General features: G+C 34.1%; 1 protein-coding gene across 18 annotated transcripts in view; it reads right to left on the bottom strand.

The window, feature by feature from the left end:
• Nucleotides 1–23,938, bottom strand: part of Pip5k59b (Phosphatidylinositol 4-phosphate 5-kinase 59B) — a 337,529-nt gene that overhangs the window by 97,001 nt on the left and 216,590 nt on the right. For 2 of the 18 annotated variants that reach the window (XR_012480044.1, XM_074250313.1), the window contains exon 16: nucleotides 8,514–8,670. The exons of 14 other annotated variants lie outside the window; for them this stretch is intronic. Coding sequence is in view for 2 of the 4 variants with exons in the window: in XM_074250313.1 (XP_074106414.1) it covers nucleotides 8,657–8,670 (14 nt within the window). In the remaining 2 variants the exon portion in view is untranslated. Of the gene's footprint in view, nucleotides 1–8,513; nucleotides 8,671–18,985; nucleotides 19,124–23,938 lie in introns of those variants that run through there. 2 more of the 18 variants (XR_012480043.1, XM_074250312.1) reach the window with 1 other exon arrangement.

Genomic DNA, 23,938 nt, shown 5'->3' with positions numbered 1-23,938 from the left:
GTGGCAATAATTCAGAATTAATTCATCAACTGCAAGTGATGTTGCATGAACATAACAGGTATATCTTGGATATTCAAGCAGCGATAGATTCAGTTCCTAAAGACCAAAAAGAATTCAAAATAGTAATTAATGCTGACGGAAAACCTGCTGGAGAACATCGAGGCCGTTTTAATGCTCCTCAAGCTAAAGAAGTGGCAGTCGTTATTGTCGGGCAAGATTTTGAAAAAGAGATATTGTTCTCCGTAGTAGAGGCAACCAATTAATGAGAATCAGTGAAACACATCGTGCTTATGATACTTTACAATATCCATTAATATTTTGTAATGGAGAAGATGGATATCATATTAACATACCTAAACATGATGAGAATACCAAACTACCTCTTAATAAGACTGTTTCTTCTGCAGAATTTTACAGTTTCAGGATTATGGGGCGTGATGGCGAGAACTCTTATTTATTATTATTCCGCAATCTTTTGAATCAATTTTTAGTAGATATGTACGCAAAAATTGAGACCGAAAGACTCTGTTGGATTCGTCATAACCAAAAAACATTGAGAAGTGAAGAATATGTTCATCTCAAGGATGCTTTGAGAAAAAATGATGAAGAATTGTTAGCAATCGGGAAAATGGTTATGTTACCATCTTCTTTCACTGGTGGGCCCCGTTATATGCATGAACGAACTCAGGATGCTATGACATATGTTCGTCATTATGGACATCCGGATTTATTTATCACATTTACCTGTAATTCTAAGTGGCCGGAGATAACAGAACATCTCCATCAAGGTCAAAGATCCTGTGATAGGCATGACATTATAGCGAGGGTTTTCAACATAAAGGTAAAACTTATGATGAAACTCCTAACAGTAGGTCGTATCTTTGGTGAAACAAAATGTCATATGTATACAATAGAGTGGCAGAAACGTGGGCTTCCTCATGTTCATATTCTTTTGTGGTTAGAAAAAAAGATAAAACCAGACTCTATTGACCAAATCATAAGTGCTGAATTACCTGATCATAACTTAGATCCAGATCTCTGTGATATCATCAAGTCATCCATGATTCATGGTCCATGTGGATCATTCAATCCACATTCACCCTGTATGGTAGAAGGTAAGTGTTCGAAAAAATATCCTAAAACGTTTTTGAAAGAAACTGAAACAGGAGAGGATGGCTATCCGAAGTATCGCAGACGATCCCCAGCAGACAATGGAATTAAAATAATGCTTAATGGAATTGAGATTGACAATCGATGGGTTGTGCCATATAATCCAGTTTTAAGCCGTACTTTCAAGGCTCATATTAATGTTGAGCATTGTAATTCCGTGAAATCTATCAAATACATTTGTAAGTATATTAATAAAGGATCTGACCAAGCATCATTTACCGTTGAAGACTTAGATGAAGTGAAGAAGTACCAGTCAGGACGTTATATTAGTAGTTCTGAAGCGGTTTGGCGCATATTTCGTTTTCATATTCACGATAGGTTTCCTTCGGTAATGCATCTTGCTGTACACCTTGAAAACGATCAGAGAATTTATTACAACCAACAAAATGTGATTGAAAAAATCATAAATCCTCCAAAAACGACTCTAATGAGTTTTTTTGAACTGTGCCAAGTTGATAACTTTGCAAAAACTCTTTTATACGTCGAAGTTCCGGCTTATTATGTGTGGAAAAATAACAAGTTTTTGAGAAGAAGAAAAGGTAAAAAGTTCCAGGTTTTTTGGGAATCAAAAAAGATCAAGTTTTAGGTAGAGTGTATACCGTCCATCCCGGAAACGCCGAGTGCTATTATCTTCGCCTTCTTTTATATGAATTCCGGGGTCCAACATCATTCCTTGCTTTAAAAACTTTTGACGGAGTAATTCAGCCAACATTTCAAGCAGCATGTAGGGCACGTGGTTTACTCGAAGATGATGCTAATTGGGACCACACTCTCGAAGAAGCTTGCATCTCTGATTCTCCTTATAAAATCCGTGAGCTTTTTGCCACCATGTTAGTTTTTTGCCATGTTGGAGATCCATTAAAATTATGGGAGAAATATCGAGACTATCTTTCAGAAGATATACAGAGAAGAATCGAACAAGAATCTCGAAATATTGAGCAGGTGATAGATATCATTTATAACCAAGCCCTCATTCTTCTGGAAGATATTGTTTTATCAATGTCGGGAAATACACTTTTGAAGTTTGGTCTTCCTTCTCCGTCACGAGAGGAGGGACCTATTATCAATAATCGTCAATATCTTAATGAATTGGCTTATGATACCAACCATTTGATTAATTTTGTAGCTGAAAATGTTCCGAAATTAAATTTAGAACAGGAAAAAGTTTATAATGAAATTTTAAATGCGATTGATTCTGATTCTGGACAATTATATTTTCTTGATGCTCCTGGTGGCACTGGAAAAACTTTTTAATCAATTTGCTGCTTGCGAAAATCAGGAGTGTTAAAAATATCGCTGTCGCCGTTGCTTCCTCAGGAATTGCTGCGACTTTGATTGACGGAGGCAAAACAGCACACTCTGCTTTTAAATTACCTCTCAATCTTGGTTATTCTGAGACTCCGATTTGTAATATCTCCAAACAGAGTGATATGGCTCATATTTTAAGAGAAACAAAAATTATTATTTGGGATGAATGCACTATGGCTCACAAGAAAGCTATTGAAGCTCTAAATAGAACGCTCCAGGACATCAGAGACTGCAAACGGCTAATGGGTGGAGTAATTGTTCTTTTGGCTGGTGACTTCAGACAGACTTTACCTGTTATACGACGAGGAACACGTGCAGATGAAGTCAAAGCCTGTCTCAAATCATCAATTTTATGGCCTTCAGTCAAAGTCCTATCGTTAACTGTCAATATGCGTATTCATCTTCAACTCAATACAACAGCAGCAGAGTTTTCAAAAGTATTGATTGATATAGGTGATGGAAATATTACGGAAATAGAAGGAAAGATATTTCGAAAAACATTTCGAGTATCCTTTCTGATATTGTGCCGGATTTAATTTCATTAACTAATAAAATATACCCTGATATTGACAAGGCTGGAGTAAATTGCGGTTCTTGGTTGAAGGAGAGAGCTATTCTCACTCCAACAAACGATCAAGCGAATAATATAAACAACTTTTTGCTAAATAAGCTGTTAACTGAGAAAGTGAGATATGATTCACTAGACAAGGTAATGGAGGACGAAGACGCTGTACACTACCCTGTGGAGTTCCTACATACTCTCAATCCACCAGGAATACCTCCTCATACTCTGAATCTCAAGATTGGCACACCAATAATGTTGTTACGCAATTTAAATCCTCCAAAATTGTGTAATGGAACCAGGCTTCAGGTGAAAGTCCTGCATAAGAACGTTATAGAAGCTACGATTTTCACTGGAAAATATGAAGGAGAAAATGTATTAATTCCCAGAATCCCTCTAATTCCATCAGACTACCCCTTCGAATTCAAACGTCTGCAATTCCCAATTAAAGTTTGTTATGCTATGACAATTAACAAGGCACAAGGGCAGAGCTTAAAAATGGCTGGTGTGGATTTGAGGAATAACTGTTTCTCTCATGGTCAACTTTATGTAGCATGCTCACGAGTAAGTTCACCTGAAAATTTGGTCATTCTTCAGCCAGATAACAAAAGCAAAAATGTCGTTTATAAGGAAGTTTTAAGTATTTGAATTTATATTTTAGATTATTTTAATAAAGAGATATACCGATTCAGTTAAAAATAAAAATCCAATCTGTAAACAATCATACTTCAAAAACTTTTTCTATTATCGACAAATACTAGCTTAAAAAACGATAATTTTTATTTAATGTTGAAAATGGGGTTCCGCACGACCCCATTTTAAAAAACATAAATACCCTATTTTGAAAAAAATAAATCTATACAAGATCAGCAAATTTATACACTATTCTCACAAAAATGACCATCACTATGTAACATATTACTATATAGTAATGGTTACAATTTTACATGAGAATAAGATCTATTCTTTTCTCTCCATATACTGTCGAATATTTTTTGTTGTTATCAGTTGCTTATTACCATCCGCACACAGTAAAAAATATTATGTAAAATCAACACAATTTCGGTATTAAATACGGTCCACACAAAATTAATGTTAAAATCTAACACACTTTGTGTTGTTTTAACACAAAGTTTGTGTCATTTTAACACAAAGTTTGTGCCATTTTAACACAAAAGTGTGGAATTTTAACACAGATATATATATATATATATATATATATATATATATATATATATATATATATATATATATATATATATATATATATTATTCCTTCCGCCGAGTAGAGGTCAGCTAAGAACGGATTTTACGAAATTCCACCCACAAGGGGGGTTGCGGGGGCGTTAACAATGGAAAATTCCCGTTTTTAAACTATTGCTCCTATCGACTCCAAATTGGATAGAAATCTTTTGTAAGAGATGTAAAAATAATCTATGAACGAATTTCACGATACCTCACCCCCATAAGAGGTTGCGGGGTGGCTGTTAACAATGAAAATTTTTAATTTTCAAGCTATAACTCCCATCGACTTCAAATTTAGTAGGGATATTACTTTTACCATGTAGAGGTCAGCTAAGAACAAATTTTCAGAAATTCTATCCCCAAAGGAACTTGCGGGAGCGTTAACAATGAAAAATATAGGAGCTGTTCTATAGGTAGATTGACTCATCACGATATCTCTGGAACTAAAAGACCTAGAGACTTGAAATTTCGTAGGAATATTACTTTTACCATGTAGAGGTCAGCTAAGAACGAATTTTAAGAAATTTCTCCCTCAAAGGGATCATTAATCGATGAATTGTTGTTATTACGGAGAAAATTTTAATTAACAACAAAATTCGCTGGACTTTGACCTAGGCAGATTTTAACTTCACTTATGAGACCTACAATATAACTTTAACTGAAATTTCCAATGCTCATTTAAAATTTTTTTCGTTGTATGAATTGTTATTCATTTTTTCAAGAAAGCCACGGGAATGTTATATTAATTGCACATGGAAAGTTACAATACATATTAGCTAGAAGGATCACGTGGATAAAAGGTAAATGTTACTCCGATGGAATTTGGAATCTCTAAGTCAATATAACATTCCAATCAAATTTCAAATTTAAATCTATACATACAATTCTGTAAACGCCCAGCAGAGCGGGCGGGTAACAGCTAGGATTATATATAAGTTATTCTCGGATAGCTTAACTAGTAGAGCTATCTATATATATATATTTTTTTTTTTTTTAATAATTAAAAAATTTATAATTATATAAAAATATTGTTATAATATTTTTTATATAATTAATATTATAATAATATATACTTATTTAATAATAAATAAATATATAAATATATAAATATATATATAAATATTTAATAATATTATAAAAATAATATTTTATTATTTTTATTATTTTTACATGAAAAATTATGTAAATTCTACCTATTTTGTCTGATAGTAGACTATTAACCAGAAAAATACTTCAAAGGTAGCTATACAAGCATAGAATTATAACATTCGATGCTTGTTAAGATCGACCATCTTCCCCCGCCGTCCATCTTACGGCTTAAAATTTTATATATTATTAATTATAAACTTAATTATTAACTTATCCTATTATATATATAATATTAATATAAAATTTGATTTTCATAGAATTTTTTAACTGGAGCTTAGTTAGGGCACTTCCGCTGAAAATTCAAATTTTCGCCGGAAGTGCTCAATTAAACCTCCTGCTAAAAAATTCTATGAAAATAAAATCTATCGTCTTACCCCAAAATATCTTAGGAAAGGTTTAAACACAGCTGATTTCAAAAGCGGAACTGAAAATTCCAATTTTATAAGGTCCATCAAGGAAGTTACATTTTGGCACACACTAATATATATATATATATATATATTAGGGTGATTAAAAAAAAAAAATTTTTTTTTCATGCAAACAAGCTTAAAAGTTTCAATTCAATGTAAAAAGATGTCATTCAAAAGTTGAGCCCTTAATATTAATATTAAGACTGTCCGCATCGCGTTTTTCTATTTCCCGAAGGAATAATATGGAAAATTATTCTCTGCACTTTTGCACGCCTCATAGCGCGAAGCGCGTGAGGTTGTGCTTTACACTCGACTCGTCAATGTCAAGCAATTTTGCGATCTTTAAATGCCTCTATCTCAACCATATTACACTTATACAATAATTTAAGTAGATGTACACCGAGAAAACACTTAAGTTAAGCCATCTTTTACTTTATAAAATCATTTCTTGTTGTTATTTTGAAAAAAAAAAAACGTTTCAAAAAAAATTTTACGTGGACGTCCGGATGTCACCCCATTATTATGTACCAACGATTACTCCCGAACGAATTGATATTTCGAGACCGGGTTTTTTTTATTAGTTCAAGATTGCGATGAACTGGGTCCGTATTTCATTTCAGTACTCTAGCTCACGTATTTTTTTTTCTTTAAATTGACTTTTTAAAAAATTCACTATCACATACACGTACAGAAAACGAACTTTTTTTTCTTTTCTTTTTCTTTTTTTTATTTTCCTCACGTGAAAACGATGGCGCCACTTAATCCAGTTAAAATGAAATAAAGAAGTTCTTTTTTTTTGGTACTTCTGTGTATAACGAGTATATACGAAATTTAATAATAATAATAAAATATAAAAAAAATTAAAAAAAAATGTTTTTTTTTGCTAACTGTGACATACCAGACTTTTTTGTATTTACAGAAACATATAGAATTCAGGAACTAAATAACGAAAAATAAATACTTATTGTTTATTTTTTTATTATTGTTGAATTATATACAGACGCTAAGCAGTACTAGCTAAACATTTAAAATACCTAGATACCGATTAGTTATAACCTGCAACATCACTAGATTTTTTTTTCTCTCTAGATGGAGCCACAAGAGGAATAAGTGTCTTTATATTTAAAAAAAATAATATTTTTTTTTAAACTGCACACGCAAATGGCGTGAAGAATTTTTTATATTTTACTTTAATCAATTTTATTGTGAAATATGAGATTATGAGGCGTGCACTTTTGGATTTTCCAAACTTTATTTGAATTTTATTGCTAGTCTGTCATGTATTATAAAAAAGAGACTTTTACTTATTTTTGTAGAAAATTGAATGCTCTACAAAAAAGGTCTCTTATAATTTTTTGAGAAACCTAATAGTTTACAAGTTATTTGAGGCCAAAGTTAAATTTATCGAACATTTTAAGGTTTTTGATGCATTCCAGCGGATTTGATGGTTTTATTGGGACAAATCACTCGAAAAATTCATGTTTATCTTAAATTTAGTTTCTTAGACAATCATTGCTAATAATTTTCGGTAGTTATCCAAAGAAAAATCGAATAGCCTAAAGATTTATTATCAATGTTTTTTATGAAAATAAAAATCATGTTAAATTTTTTTTCTGTTCATCCAATAGTCTGTAAATGTTTTAAAAGTTGATTTAGCTGATTTAAATTCCTAAAATTATGGGTGAAAAATTATTTCATTATTGATTGACCGATCAGAAAGAAATTTTTTTACGTTTCGTCGGTAACATAGTTATTTCTCTGTTATAAATAGAGTTGTGGATAAAATAGATTAGTTTGTTGATACTGGTAAAAATTTATGTTTGTTTTTCTCCGTGTATTGTTTTGTTGAAGTATTGGTTCCATCAAATATTGATAGTGTTGCGTAAATACCAAATATTCGCGCCAGAACACTTGGTAAATCTGCACTCTACTGCATCAGTGGTGCTGCGACTGACGCGCACCCTGATAGTCAACTCCCCGAGGCATGTAGACGGTTACGCGCCAACCGGCATAATTATTCTACACGCGATGGTCAGCTACACGTGTTCAGTATATATAAACTTACTTATTGTATCTTTGTGCAATCCAACACTTCTCCAAGGTTAATTTTTCATCATTGGAAATACAGGTACCAATTTCTTATCTGACAATAATCATTTAACAATATTCTATTCAATAATATAATTACATAAGTAACCTTTCGATTGTTTTATGCCGGTATCTCGGGATCATTTGTTACATATTATGTCAATTATTTTTCATATACAATCAGCATTCATAAGAGATCAAATAATATTCAGTATTAATACCATAAACCATGCGTGACTCATCAACTTAAAATTTGTCACCAGTACAAGTCGTTGTCATTCCTGGATGAGGTGATGTCACCAATCACCAGGTATGCAAATAATCTTATAATCTCTAGCTTTCTCGTGCGTTCTTGTGAATGCTGATGTTGCTCAGTTATCGTTCATACTCTCCTCCGTGCTCTTCACCGATATCATCGCTCGTAATAATTATTGTCGCGTCATTAATATTATTTATTGTGATAAAATAATAAATCGACAAATTCATGCAATTAAGGGGGTATTCTGGTCTAGAAACATGAATTTCAGGTAATTTTTGAAATGTCGTAAAAAAAAGACAATTAATATTTTTACTATACATTTTTTTATTAATTGTTTGTTAACATTAGAAGAATACAAAAAAAAATTAAAAACTAAAAAAAGTACAAAATTTTTAAAATTATAAGCTGACGGAGTGGGGGCTCTTTAAAAATTTCCATGTGACTATGACCATGATTTTAACCCTCCTAGTAATCTGAAACTAAAAAAAAAAAAGATTATTAATCAAGAATAATGTCGCAATGGTCGGAAGTAGGGAAAAGTTTGAAAAAAATTTTTTCACAAAATGGCGACTGTTTAAAAAAAAATTTTTTTTTCGACCACTTTTTCTGACGGTTTTGAATTTTTTAAAAATAGTTAAAACAAAAATTTGGGGATAGGGCTAGTTCCAACCATAGACAAGCCAATAAAGAAGACTCTATAAAAATTCTAAGTAAATCGGTCCAGTAGAACCTGAAAAATCGTGGTCATCGTTCCGAAACAGACAGTTTTGAGAAAAACGCGTTTAAAGTTTCGCGTAAAGTTTTTTCTAGTCTAAGTCATATAATGATATTTTAAACTTATATTGATTTAATCTGTCATTCCTGCCTCATACATTGGACCTTCCTCGACTTCAAAGAAACTATTTTCTGCATTTCTTTCTTTATATCGAGCAGTTCTGGCCTCCTTTGAAGCGATGGATGCTCGTGTTTCGGAGCGGTCAATCCGGGCGTTGTCGCGTTTGCCAGCAAATGAATGAGTTTCTGGTCCAATTTTTATTCCCATCAGCTCCATCATTTTTAAAATAGGAATAAAGCCTTCATTGAAAATACAAACGCTAATAAATGTCGCTATCTCGATAATATGAAGTCCAGAATGAATGTGTTTCGGAGCGAAAGTCGAAATCAGAGAGTTCAGAGATTCATTATTATTCTGCGTTTCTGAACCTAAACATCGGGTCAATAATTCCTCTGATGAGAAGCTTTCGTAAATTGGCTTTATTACTTTCAAGACGTTATCAGACAGAGGAGGATTCTCGTGGTCAAACTCCTCTAATGTACGTACGGATGCAGCTTTTTGCCACTTACACCAACTGTCCGTACCAGGTGGGCAATACATATGTTGCGGATTTTCATTTGTAGAACTGCTATGATAGTAAGTAGTCCAAATTGCATTTTTCATGTTCTCAACAGAATCAGGGTGCCGGCGAATCGCTAAGCCATAATATAAAGACAATTTATTAATGACTTTATTAGTTAATTTGCCTTCACCCTTTCCACCAATCCCTCTATTTTCTTTTTTCGCTTTTCGTAACCTTGCACCCATTCTTTTTTGGACGTGACCTACGCATTCGTTATTTGGACAAATGGGTTACCATCGTAAGGATCCATATCGAGAATACCCTTGAATGTTTTAGTGTCACCATCTCCAATGTATTTACCATATTTCTCTCCATGATTTTCATTTGATCGACAGAACATTTCGACAATAGCATCAACTTCCATTTTGCCTGCACTTCCTTTATGGTTTATTGTACATAATTCTTCATGACTTTCATACCAATCGTTATACACAGCAATATCAGAATATTTTTTATTTTTCCAAACATTACAGCCTTGACAGAAACTAGATTTGACAACAGTATCAACAACCATCTTGCAATTTTTTGCTACAAGTGTAGTTACTCCAAATAGAGAATTATAACCCCTTTTTTTCCATGTCCCATCGCCAGAAACAGTAAACTCCGTAGAACAAGCATTAGGATCACTAGCTGATATTAACTCTTTTTCTTCATTCACAGCTTTGGAAATAATGAGGTTATAAACTGTACATGCGGCCAAATGGATGTTTTCGATGCAAGCGTAGTATGTACTGATTGATAATCCTTGACAGATATCCATGATACTGCAGAAGATATTTATTCCCTCCCTGCCAACTCCCAAAAGCCGCATAGCAAAAATAATTCTTCGGTTTACTTCAAAGGATTTGTCGACGAATGGACATGATTGTATATATTGAACACTATCGCAACCACATTGTAATGAAATTTTAAAACCTAATCCACGAAAAGATGTGCGTGAAAATTTAATCTCTTTTTTACATTGAGCGCACAAAACTAAAGAAGAAATCATCGAGAAAACCGTGAAAAACTCCAATACACAGTAGCCGTAATTATTTTCAATGATCACCTCTTCATCATTAGATTTTTTAGTTTTGCTGCTGATGCACTTGTAAAATTGGTGTCTTCTTGTGCCGTGTATCGATTACCGTGAAATTGCCTTTTCTTCTGACGATGTGGACGCGTACGCCTTTCCGCGGAAGATTTTCTATCCATTTTATTTTTAAACAATATTTTTAACTGTTATTATTTAACTCACAGCACATACGTCCACGTGGTTCAGAGGTTAGAATTCAACTGTTAGCAGCTGGATGCAAGTGAATACTAAATGTATCAGATACGGGTCACCTCAGGTTCTCATATAACTATATATATATATATATATATATATATATATATATATATATATATATATATATTTGTATAGAGGAACAAATGGTTTTACTCAGAATAGGGATTCAGGTAGACGGAGAATCCCTAATGTCTTTTGTTCGATTAGTTGCGACCGAACAAGTTTGGATGCCAGGTCAGAAAAATACTTATATCCGAAAATAATTTAAATTTTGAAAAATCCTCTTGTACACATATTCTTAAATAGTTAAACTTTGAAAATATAAAAAAAAAAATTTTCGATTTTTTGAAATTTCTAGACCAGAATACCCCCTTAATTTGATCTGATCTAATAATCAAACTGTCGTTAACTTGATTAATTCAACGCTCTTACAAAACTAAAATTGATAGTTGTGTATGGTGCCAACATATTAATAACTCGTCTTTATAATTTAAATTACAGTATTCTAACATGCTTTATTTAATAATAATTCTCATTACTTAATTAAATAGTTCAATTAAATTAAGAACTTAAAAATTATAATAGTTATTAAGAATCAAAGTGTTTACTAATTTTAAGCTGTGGTATTCTATATAATAAACGAGAAACCAAGAATAAGTGATTACAATTTCTTTCCAACACCCAGATCCGGTAAAAATAAATATTTAATGTTAAGTTTAATTTACAGATAGTTATTTGGTTAATTTTACTTTTAATCTTATTTTCGTTTAATAAGAGCAATCCATTAACCATGGATTATTTAAGTGGTGTTATTGGTAACAATCTGTTGAAAAAAGCCAAAATCATCATTTGGCATCAAAAATCGCACGGACCATGACTAGAGAGCTAGTCATGGTACTAACAAAAGCACGGACCTTAACGAGAGAGCTAGTGGAAAATTATTCTATTTTTAGTGGGAAATTATTCTAAATTGTTATTGGGCCGCTACCTTCGAAACCCCCACTCAGTCCATCGGAGCTGCCGGGCCAGTGAATTGACCGACTCTAATCCCCTCTCAAATCACCAGACTGTTTAAAAAGAGGCAGCGAGGACAGCTACAACACAGTCCACTTTAAACCATCGAGCGAGAAAGAAGAAGAAGAAGAAGAAGGAAATACTCCAATATCTACAGTAAGCGAGCAAGGCTTACCATCAACAGTGTAGTATTTAGGATAGCAAGCATGCAAAGCTTGTCTATCCTCAACTGAACGTCTTTAGTCAGTCATCTCAGACTATACTTAGTCAATCTCAGCTACGTTCGAGTATCATCAAATCAGCTCTTTTAAGAGCTAAAATTTAAACAGTTCTTTTCAGAGCTCAATATTCATTTTCTCTTATTTAAGAGCGTGTGACTAATAAGTCATCTCAAGACTACTACGTAGTCTTAACCAATCGGTCTTTTTCAAGACCACCAAAGAATTCTATTTGTAAGAAAACCTACCCAAGTTCGAGGGAAGGTACCGGTATTAGTACTGAACACAATCTAATTGAAGATTTTGATGGACGTAAACTTCCTTCCGTACAAGAGGTTATGTCAGTATATCTTTATCATAAGAAAAATTTAAAAGCACAACGAAGAGAATGTTTTTAGATTACTATTGATAAAGTGAAAGACAAGTGGGCACAAGCAGAAATTCTAACGTGTGGAACAGAATATGCAATAAAAAAACTTTCTGGCCTCTTAGATCAAGTGAAACACTTACAAAAAAGTTCCAACCGTAGACGGTCAAAGACACAGTAGCAGAAAAAGTCAAATTTTGGTCATAAATTAAAAAATTTATTCGACATTGTTCAATTCAATCTCGAAAGATTTGTCAGTGACGATCAAAAATTATTTATGGCCGGTCAAAGATCAACAAGTCGATTCGGATTAATCGATAATGCTTCTAAACTGGAAGAAATGATTGTTGATTGTTGAAAAAAAATTATGTGGTGTCGTGGGACACCAGGTAGGAACGAAGTTCCTTCGGCTAATGTAGAATCGACACAATATGCAAAAAAAAAATCGTGCTTAATTATATGTAGGTTTTCTTGATTTTTTTCTCTTAAATTTTACTGATTAGTTTTTATTTAAGTACAGGAAAGTATTTAGGAAATTCAGTATTTTAGGAAATCATAAAATAAATTACGTAAAATAAAAAAAATCGTAATTCACATTATCAACTAAAATAACAAAATATGTCTCTTTATTTTTGTTTGACAACATAAAATAACATAGAAATATGAGTTCATGAATTTATGAGTATATCGCGTGCCTAAAGGTAAAAGGGCGCATATTTTTTTTTTTTATTGCCAATTAAGTAGTAAACACATTCTACACTGAAAATTGAAAAAAAAAATTTGAAAGGTAAAAGGGCGTATGTCTTTAATTATACGCTCTTTTACTTTTGAGAATTCAAAATTTTGGTGATCTAAAGGTGAAAGGGCGATTACTTTTTTTTGCGTTTTGGTTTACAAAGGAACATATTTGTAGTTTAAAAATGTGAAAAAAACTTTCTGTGGTAGTACCGGCGTAAAACCTCAACTGTACAATTTTTTAAAGTTACAAAAGAAAATATATCCAAAAAGCAATAAAGTACGCGTGATTATTTTCTCGCTTTTTATTTTAAGAAATAGTTATTATAAAATTTAAAGACATGAACAATTATCATGAAATTATAATGTTTGAAGAAAAATAAGAAATTTTTAAATATTCAAATGTAATAATTTTAAAATATTACAATGCTTAAAAAAAAAGTGGGAAACTTCAAAATATTTGAATGTTACCAACTTTTTTTTTTTCACAGATTTTTACGTTTCAGACAATTTTAAAACGAATGGCAAAAAAAATTTTTTTTATACGCCCTTTCACCACAAATCCCTATTAACCCTAGCTACAAGCCTTTTTACCTTTAAGTACGCGATATACCATACTTTGGCGGGGTGAAGTGGTAATAGAGAGAGAAGGGATAACAGAACGAAAAGAAAGAGGAAGAAAGAGAAAGGTAGTATACACTACTTGCTTGTGTATACGACTGTTGCGCCTGCGCACGTCTCATTTAACGGTTTTGTTCCACGGACTTTTTCTTACGGTTTTACTATCACATTTTTTTCAGTTAGGTCCCCCAGCAAAATCCCTATCTCCTCCAAGCCTGCCGTAAGGAACTTCGTTCCAATAAAAATTTAATTAACAAAATATCGATATTTATTAACAATAAAAAATAACAAATTTAAGCACTCACACACTCACACTTTCGAGTTATAGTTATCACATAAAACTATAGCCTAACTAACGGCTAACCAGAACCAACTATTTAACACTAGCCTAACTAACGGCCAACCAGAACTGTACTAATTACTTTGTACAAAGACAACAGTTTGATAGAGATCGTCTATCCTAACTAATGGCTAACCAGAACCAACTTAAAACTACTGCACAAGACTGCAGTGTACGAGGGGTCGTTATTACACACAAATACAAGAGTAACAGCCTAGTGACGGCAACATAGACCTAGATACTTTTGCAGCTTACACACATGACCCGTACTAATCTTTACACACATGACACACTCTTTGTAACGACTTTACTTTTATTTTAAAAACTAATGACAATTTTCAACAAATTAATTTACTTTAAAAATTCGAAATTGAAATATCCAGTCATCAGTTATTAACTAACCATTATATTTCCAAATTAACAAACTAATTTTGTGATAACTCTTAGCTTAATATTCAGTTCTCAATTCTAATTTCTAATTAAAAATTGTTAACTAATTCATTGCCGTGGTCTTAATAATACAAAAATAAATATTTAATTCCAAGAGATCTTCGTATTTTGAATTAATAGATTAAAACATGACGACAGAGGTCTTAATAATCTGCCGACATAGTATTTATTCTGTCCGAAATTTTACAAAATTACTTACCGGCGAATTAATTGAATCTCAATAAGCAATTTTAATAATTAAATTAAAAAGTTATTAATCTAAAATTAACGACGAAAATTAATTAATTATAACCAAATTTTTAGTAAGATTCCTCAACGTAAAATAGCTAAAATTTCTGGGGTTAATGTCCACGCTGATAATAATTAATTTTCAGTAATTAAAGTAATCTTAATTTGTCTAAAAATTTCACGAACTTAAGTTTAAATTAATTAATTAATACATAATAATTTATTTTGCAATATAAAATAAATTCAATCAAATAATTCCTAATATAAATTTCGATAATTTCTATGTAAAATGTTCAATTACAAAAATCGACAAAAGTCGACATACTTAATTTTAGACGCTACAACACTCGCTAGTTTGGTTGTTATGACCTTGAGTACTCGGATTTACTGCGACGTAAAACATCTACCGACGCTTGACCAAAAATTCGTGAGAACACTTGTGGTTTTTTTTTAAGTATAAAAATTAATCATTTGTTTAACCGAATTAATTGATTATAAAAATTATCACAATTAATAAAACAAATTTCAGATGTTAAATAAATTAGATTGATTAATTTTTGTTAATTGAAAATTCTCACTATGAATGTTAAAATGATTCTTGACATCAAGGTCGATCGACCTGCAGTCGACTGCATGACTGTCGAGTATAAATCTCCATGAAAATTACTTATTAGTTTGAACGAACGAATATTATCAAATCTTAATTAAATCATAATACAAATTTTCGATTAAATGATCAATTAATAAATGAAACGGAGAAGTATACCGAGTATTAGGTAAACCACGGTTCACTTCTTTTTCACAAAGTCATTATTGATACCTTGACGAATAAAACGTAGCAAGGTAACAGAGGGTTTGACAAATCATATAAAGAATACACAATGAGAGGGTTTATATCTCGTTGTTTAATTATTTCTTGTGGGAGCTTCCAAAACACGAAATATCACGCTTCTGTTAAAGATTAAGTATTTTGCCAGAAGATTTGATTTAATTTCCAGTATTATTATGACGAATATTTAAATAAGTAGTTACTACTTGTAGATTTAATCCTTACTACTACTGGTCCTCTTTGGGCAGCTGAATAGCGCTCTCGAGTCTCGATGTAGAGTTCGGAGACAAGGAGTAGATGAAAAAGGTCTGCTTTTCAATAAGGAATGACCCGAGATTTATTTAAGTGACGATTTATTGAAACAGCAGCAAATTAGATGTTACACAGTCACAATGAGTTATATCACTTATTTATTATAACAATTTTTGTGTCGTATAAACTAATAAAAACACTATTATTATTTGCGGCTAACGTCCAACCAGTTCCCCACAAGGAAAAGTGCACGACTCACCAAATAGAAATAGTATATTACACCCCTAGGGAAGAAAAGTAAGAAATGTCTCAGAGCACATGCAATTGTTGGCCGAGGCGAAGCCGAGGTCAACAAACATGTGATCTGAGGTTTTCTTATTTACTTCCCGAGGAGTGTATACTGTTTTTTTCCCCGACGAAGGCGTAAAGCGGAAACTTCGTTTAGCGCAGCGGGGCTAAAGTTGACGCTTTACGCCCGGAGAGGAAAAAACTTATTTATCTAATCTTAATATTAACCGAAACAACCAAGTTAGCTTAAATGCAGAGCAAATTAAACTAAGTATTCTTTAACGATTAATGTTTGAATATAAGATTAACTAGGCGCGTCTGCCGATAAATCACGTCCAAATCTCCTTTAAGAGGGGTGCAAATTAAAGCAAAGGACTCTACAGATCAAGGGCCAAGTTAAATTAAACGCGGAAGTCAAATTAATTTAAAGGCAATCAACGGCGTGAACCATGTTTTTTAAAACTTCCCGCTGCATCGCTTGCAGAAATCCCCGCAAGTCAACCGGCGGACGCGTTCGTCTTAACTTAAATATGGTTATCGCGCATAGAAGGATCTTCCATTGAAACACTAGAATTTTTACTTCTATGAAAAATTTTAGTTTCCAGGCCACTAAACCTCGCGGATAAGAATTAGTCGCCTGGATTTCGTTTATAATTTTGGTTCACTGCCCTGGGATATTCCGCTCCCGTATTTATGATTGTCTTTTGTTTTAAGAGAGCTCGATTAGATAGATTGTGGGACAGAAGTTACCACGTGTGCCAGTTAAATTTATTTTACTTACTTACAAAAGTTACTGTACAGATGGTCCTTCTTCCGTGGTTGGTGTTGTAATTGATTAGATGAAATTACGCAGTGTGAATATTATAGTGGATAAATTAACTTGATTGGTAACAAAATTGCAACAAACTTAATTTTATTTCATTAACTCAACACTTGAAATATATTTATTATATTCGGTGACGAAATACAATAGATTTGTTATAGGAATATTTTACTAATATTCTAGGTTGTCGATGGTTAATTATTAATAATAATGCAATGATATTTTAACACAGAATAGTAGTAATAATGATGATATAAACTTATTAATTAATTAATAGATGTGATAGTTGTTAATAATTATTTAGTTTTGGTGAGTAATCACCTAATAGTGGTAATAGTGGTATAGTGGTAAGAATGACTAAGATAAATCTAACGTGGTGGTTGACACCGGGGGATAGATCGAAGTGTCGATCACCGCTCAAGTATCGGGGTTTGTGACCGTTTTTCCCCTCCTCGTGCCGTTACGGGACTACCTATTATTGTGACGTCACGGGACTACCTATTATTTTAGCTAGTGTCGGTAACGGAAATTTCGGCTGGTAGTTCGCCAGGCTGATAAAGTCGGGACATTTTGTAGTGTCTCAATCCTCCCTGCCAAGCCAAGACTACCCCGTCAATTTTTGGACCGAGCTAGCTCTTTTAAAAGAATCGGTAAATCGTCACCAGGTTTGAGGGTAATAGGATGATAGGAGTTAGTGGTGAGTGATCTCCTAGGAAGGGTAGTTTGATGAGATGATAGTGAGGGAAGTTTGGTTTGGTGAGTAGTCACCTATAGTAGTATGAGAAAGTAGGGAGTTTGAGGAATTTTGGGTTGGTGAGTAGTCACCTGAGGAACGGATGTGTTGGTAGACTGGTGAGTCATCACTTGTAAAGAAAAAAAATTATTAATTAAAATTTTAAAACTATTTTTAAATAAAGAATTTGTTGTTGGTGAATTCCTTGAGCGAATGTCGAAACTCCGGTCTAGACTTCAATCTATTGAATTAAAAAGAGAAATAAATTAAAATTTTTATAATGAAAAATTTTTTTTTTTGGTTATAGTTAGTTGATTTTTTTTTTTGATTTGGACTGCAGCTGTAAATAAAACAAATTAACTGGCAGATAATATATTAGATGATATGAATGATATTGCGATTATATTGAAATTAATTTGAATAATTAGTTGAATTTTATTTTATAGTAGTAAACACACAATTTTTAAAGTATATAATGAACTGACTTATTGTCAGTAATGAACAAACAAAAAAATTAAAATAATAGGAAAGTAACGTAATAAAAATTATTAAAGTATTAATGAAAGAGTGATGAGCGAGGATGAAAACTTCCTGAACCGTAAAGGGGGGGGGGGTATTTCCTCATGGCACGAAGATGGGCCTCGTGGAAGAGTCTCATGTCCTCTTGGGTGTACTTGGTACTGATCCAGTCCTTGTATTTTGGCCAGCGCTGGTTACAAGCCCGGCACATGGGGTCGAAGAATTGATTTGCCACTCCGCATCCTGAGCAACGTCCACGGAAGTGGTCTTTCAGTTCTTTCTCGTGTGGGCGGAAACACGTTTCCGTTGTCACTTGGTCTTGGTAACAGACGTGACACATCTGGTCGCCATGGTAGACGGCATTCGGCAATTTTATGTGTTCGTTGCCGACAATTCTGGCACCTTGTGGAGAAGAACAGTGACTGAGCCTGGGTAGTCACTGTCTGGGTCCAAGACTCCTGGAGCTCTTGGTGTTGGATCCTTGGCCGAATGGCAGCACAAGTGCTGCGGATTGCTTTACAGAAGGTGTTGTAGTCCATAAAGCGGATTCCGTTATGCACGCATACCTGGTTAGCGTCTGTAGTAGTTGTTGATGGGGTTGCTGAGTCAGTGTCAGCCAGAAAGTGTTGATGTGCAGCCTCTGGTGATATCGGCGCACTGTACTCAGGTGCTGACGTAGTCTGGGAGTACGGTAACGAATGAGCGTACGTTACCATTACTGTTTTAGCCGGTGCGCCCTTCTTGATGGCTCCTGTTGCTTGGAGAAGGTTCGATTGCTCCTGGGTGAGCTCTCCTCGAGCCGCTCTGTGGGCCGATAGTGGAGATGGAGGGAACTCAGTAGTTTCTTTCTGTAATGAAATTTGTCTATTAGACCTTCGTGGAATTTTCAAATCATTTAAATAATGTGTGCCGAGGCCATTGCCATTTAAATCTGATAATTTCCCGACCATCGGACTTTTTATATCAGTAACTACTGCGGGTCCTGCATATTTAGGTGCTAACTTCGCGCTATAGCCATCAACTTTTTTACTTAATTTTTTATTTAAATAATAAACGCGATCCCCGACCTGTAAATTGATAGATTGAATAGAAAATCGTTTTTCATGTTGTTTTCGTGTTCGTTCCCGAGCTTTTAACATGTAATGTTCTGTAAAATGGCGAAGTTCGTCTATTCTACTTATGCGGGATTTCCAAACAGTTATATCAGTCTCGTCAAAGTTTTCAGTAACAGGTGTATCTGATATAGGGTGTGGGTCACGACCATGATTTAAATAAAATGGGGACACGCCTAGTGCGGTGTGGACTGCAGTATTATAGGCAAATTTTAAGTCTGGTATATGAAGGTCCCAGTCTCGTTGGTTTTGTCCAGTAAATGAAATAATCATGGGTTTTATCGTGCGATTACAACGTTCTACGGGGTTCGCACATGGGTGTCCTATTGGAGTAGGCGTAAGTAAGATATTGTACTGTTTTATAAGAGCCAAAACGTCTTTATTTATAAACTCTTTGCCATTATCTGAAATAATTTGTTTAACTGGGCCCCAGTGAGTTAATACTCCGCGTAAATGCTTGATTATTTCTTTGCCAGTTTGTTGTCTTAATGGGAAAATTTCTAAGTATCGGGTGTAAATGTCTTCAATTACCAATGCATATTGGAAACCAGATGAGGATTTAGTGTAAGGGCCTATGGTTTCCATGGAGATGATAGTCCATGGCTGAGTTGGTGGTCTAGTACCAATATAGCCTTGCGGTTTAGCCTGATTACTTTTTGTTTTAAGGCAACTCTCACAAGAATTGACATAGGAAACAACATCTCGGAACATACCGGGCCAGTAATGGGTCTCGCGGATACGCCCGTAAGTTTTATCGATACCTAAGTGTCCTGATTGAACATCACAATGGGTTTTCTCGAGTTGTGGCTTGATTTCGGGTTCTGTGAGGACGATTTTCCACGCGGTAATGTCACCTAGAATTTCCTTGACTGCTGTTGGGCGGTAATAATATAGTTTTTCGTCTTTGTACTTCCATTCGGCGTATTTTTCCGGGAATTTTTGGACTACTCGGACTTTTTCATTGTACCATGAAATTTCAGGTTCAGTACTGCTACGATTTTGAATTGCTGAGAGTTCTGTTAATCCAGGATCTTCATAAAGGCGTGATAGAGCGTCTGGGGCTTCGTTTTGAGTTCCTCTGTAATGGATAATGTCCAACCTGTATGCTGATAAGTCAATAGCTCACCTAGCTAAACGACCTGCTGGATCTTTTAAATTGTAGAGCCATTTTAACGCGGAATGGTCAGTATAAACTGTGACTGGGAGACCTTCTACGTATCCAGATAATTTCCGTAAGGCCCAAACTACCGCGAGGCATCCTTTTTTGTCGTTGTGTAATTAATTTCAGCTTTATTTAGAGGTCTGCTCAGACACATTGTAACAGGGTAAATTACCCTAAATCGATAAGTCGCCAGAGATCGAAAATTAGTCGACTCAGCACTGGCGCGCCCCGATCTTCGGGGTCTTCCGTTTAGTAATTAAGAGGGGGGGGGTGGATTGGGTAAGTGCTCGGGAGTCGGAGAGTGACAAAATCAGAAGAGGTTTGATAGTCAGCCGCACCGGTCACTACTAAACGAAGCAGCAGGTAATTATTTTTTCGCACGTGAATTTTCGGAACGCTGCGATGATTTTTTTTAAGATTGTCTTTCCAATCTTTTAGACAAGATTTCTAACGTTGGTTCTGTTACAGAAAAAAAACTGAACTTAGAGTGAGGACAATTCCCCGGAGTGAAAAAGAATCTAACAACCGGTACCTGGAGGACTCACCACGGTAGACAGACATCGTGGACGTAGTAAGATAATTACCCAGGTACATTATTTCATTCCGTGGGTGGAAAATAGACCGCGGTTTGTACTCGGTCTATCATTCCTCTTCTTTTCTTTTTATTCAATAATTAAATCGTAGAACATTTGCTAGTTTTTGGATTAGTGAGTTTCATGGGGGTTTATACCCGGAGATCACTCGATCGACCTTGCGGGGGAAATTTTTAATATCTAAAAGTTTTCAATCAATTAACTAACATCTAAGAAAATTCATTAAATTAATTTTTCAATAATTAACTGAGTAAAATTGATTGATTTTTGTCATTGAGAAAAATAGACAAATTTTTATTCGTGGAATTTTCGTCAAGCGTCAGTTGTGTGTCGCATAAATTCCAATACCCAAGGTCAAGCAAAGACTTGACTAGCGAATGTTCTAGCAAACAAATTTGACTATTTCGACTCGTGTCAAATTTTTATAAGTTATAAGACGAGTAGAACGCTAGTGATAATGTTTTATATCAAGAATTAATTATTAAGAATTCTATATTGAGAATTAATTATCGAGGATAATATAGAGTGGAAAATTATTGAGAATATTATATTATAAAATTATTCCGTCAAGTGTGAATTTAATAATTTTGGGATTAAGTCCGTGAAGTAGTCAAATTGAAGTTACTGAACTTGATAATTATCGGCGTGGACATTAAGTCCTAGGAATTAGTTAATTGAGTTAGAATTGTCATAGTAAAAGTTTAATCAGAATTAGTTAATTAAACTTATGTTAATAATTTTGAAGTGATTGTAAAGGTCTATGTTGTGATTAAGTTAATTCAAGGCATTAAGCCTCTGGTTCTATAGAGATTAGTTCAAGGTTAATTGAAGTTAATTGTTAAATTGGAATTATTGTTTTTGCCGAATACTGATGATTGAATAATTTGGAAAATTATTGTAATTAGATTAAAATCCTTTTTTTAAATTAAAATTATAAAATTAATTAAGCGAAGTGTGGGTTATGTGTGTGAAGAATTGTATGGGTTATGCGTGATAGAGAGTGTTAATAGTGTTAAGTTCGGTAGTCCTGTGGACTTAGTTTTAAGTTAAAAGTGTGTAAAGTTAGTTCGTTTTGGTAGTCCGGTGGACTTGTAATTTTAAGCTTAGTTTTAGGTCAGGTGTGGGAGACCGTTCGTTAGAAAAAGCCCAGTAGTTTTAAGCAGGTGTGGGAGACCGTTCGTTCAAAAAAGCCCATTAGTTTTACGCAGGTGTGGGAGACCGTTCGTTAAGAAAAGCCCATCTAGTTTTAAGCAGGTGTGGGAGACCGTTCGTTCAAAAAAGCCCGTCTAGTCATCGTATCGTCGTTGGAAGGTTCGTTGTAAATATCGTTTTATTTCGCAGTTGTTCTCCGCTTCGTTAGGTTATAAGTGTGTGAGTGAGCGCTTAAAATTGTTAAGTTTGTTAAATTTTTATTGTTAATAAATATCGATATATTGTTAATTAAGATTTTATTATTCAACAGCACCTTCCTCCACTCTCTCTACCCTAAGATAAGTTTTCTCAGCTCTGGACCGGTTCCAGGAACCGTGATTAATAATCCTGGTGGCGCCCTGATAATTTTTATTGTTGTTAGTTTTGTTTAATTAATTATAAAATTGATTAGGGGCCAACCTGAGCAGGTAAAACTGTTACAACATAATTAAATTCTCGCGATCTTCTTTAAAGTCGTACTGAGTGAGAATTGCGCCTAGTCCAGTGTTACTCGCGTCAGTGTACAAGCGATAGGGGCGATCTGGATCAGGCAGAGCTAATGTGGCTACTTGTAATAAGGATTTCTTAGTCTCGACAAATGCTTCTTCTTCTACATTAGTCCATTTCCAGTCTACACGCGTGCTTGTTAATTTATTTAAAGGACCTTGGACTTGTGCAATATTTTTAATGTGATTGTGATACCAATTTACAAGACCGTTAAATCTACGAAGTTCCTTGCGGTTAGTAGGTCGCGGATAATCGGCTATTGGTTCAAGTCGCGCTGGATCTGGACTCATGCCTTCTTCATTAATTATGAAGCCTAGGAATTTAACTTCGGAAAGTCCGAATTGACTTTTTTCTTCGTTCATTTTGAGGCCCGCGATTCGAAAAGCTTCAAAAACAGCTTGTAAATACGTCATGTATTCCTCTAGAGTATTACTGATAATAATCCAATCATCTAAGTAGGCAAAAATTTTTTCTTGCGCGCTTTGTAAATATTTCCGAGCCTTTTTCCAAATAATTTGCATTACGATTCGGAGAACTTGGTCAGTGAGAGCTTGATAAGTACTAGGAGCGTTAACAAGCCCGAATGGCATCCGAATCCATTCAAATTGGCCGCGACCATCGACACAAAATGCTGTATAGTGTCGACTACTCTCTTCAACTAATACTTGATGAAAAGCGTCGCTGAGATCAATAGTAGAAATAATTTTTGCGCCTCGAAGGCTGGATAAAATTCGATGCATGATTGGTAATGGGTACGCTGATTGTTTGGTCTTTTTATTTAAAGGACGATAGTCGATACACATGCGCCAGGTATTATTTTTCTTCGCGACCATAACTGTTGAGCAAGCCCAGCTACTATTCGAAGGTCGAATATATCCTTTCTCGAGTAATTGGTCAACTTTTTCGTGCAATGCTTTCATTACTGGCTGACTGCGTCTGTATGGTTTACAGCGTACTGGAGTTTCGTCAGTTACTTCGATACGATGTTTTACTAAATTAGTGACTCCTAACGTGGTAGATTTATTTTTATTAAATTCTGTCTCGAGAAAATTACTTAATTCAGATCGTTCTGATGAAGATAGAGCATTTAATGTCAGG

Source organism: Cotesia typhae, unplaced genomic scaffold (genome assembly GCF_013202065.1).
Source record: "Cotesia typhae breed Kobodo isofemale line unplaced genomic scaffold, CoteBio_Ctyphae contig_56, whole genome shotgun sequence".
In the NCBI taxonomy this organism is placed as follows: Eukaryota; Metazoa; Arthropoda; class Insecta; order Hymenoptera; family Braconidae; genus Cotesia; species Cotesia typhae.
This window is presented reverse-complemented; position numbering and strand designations above follow the sequence as displayed.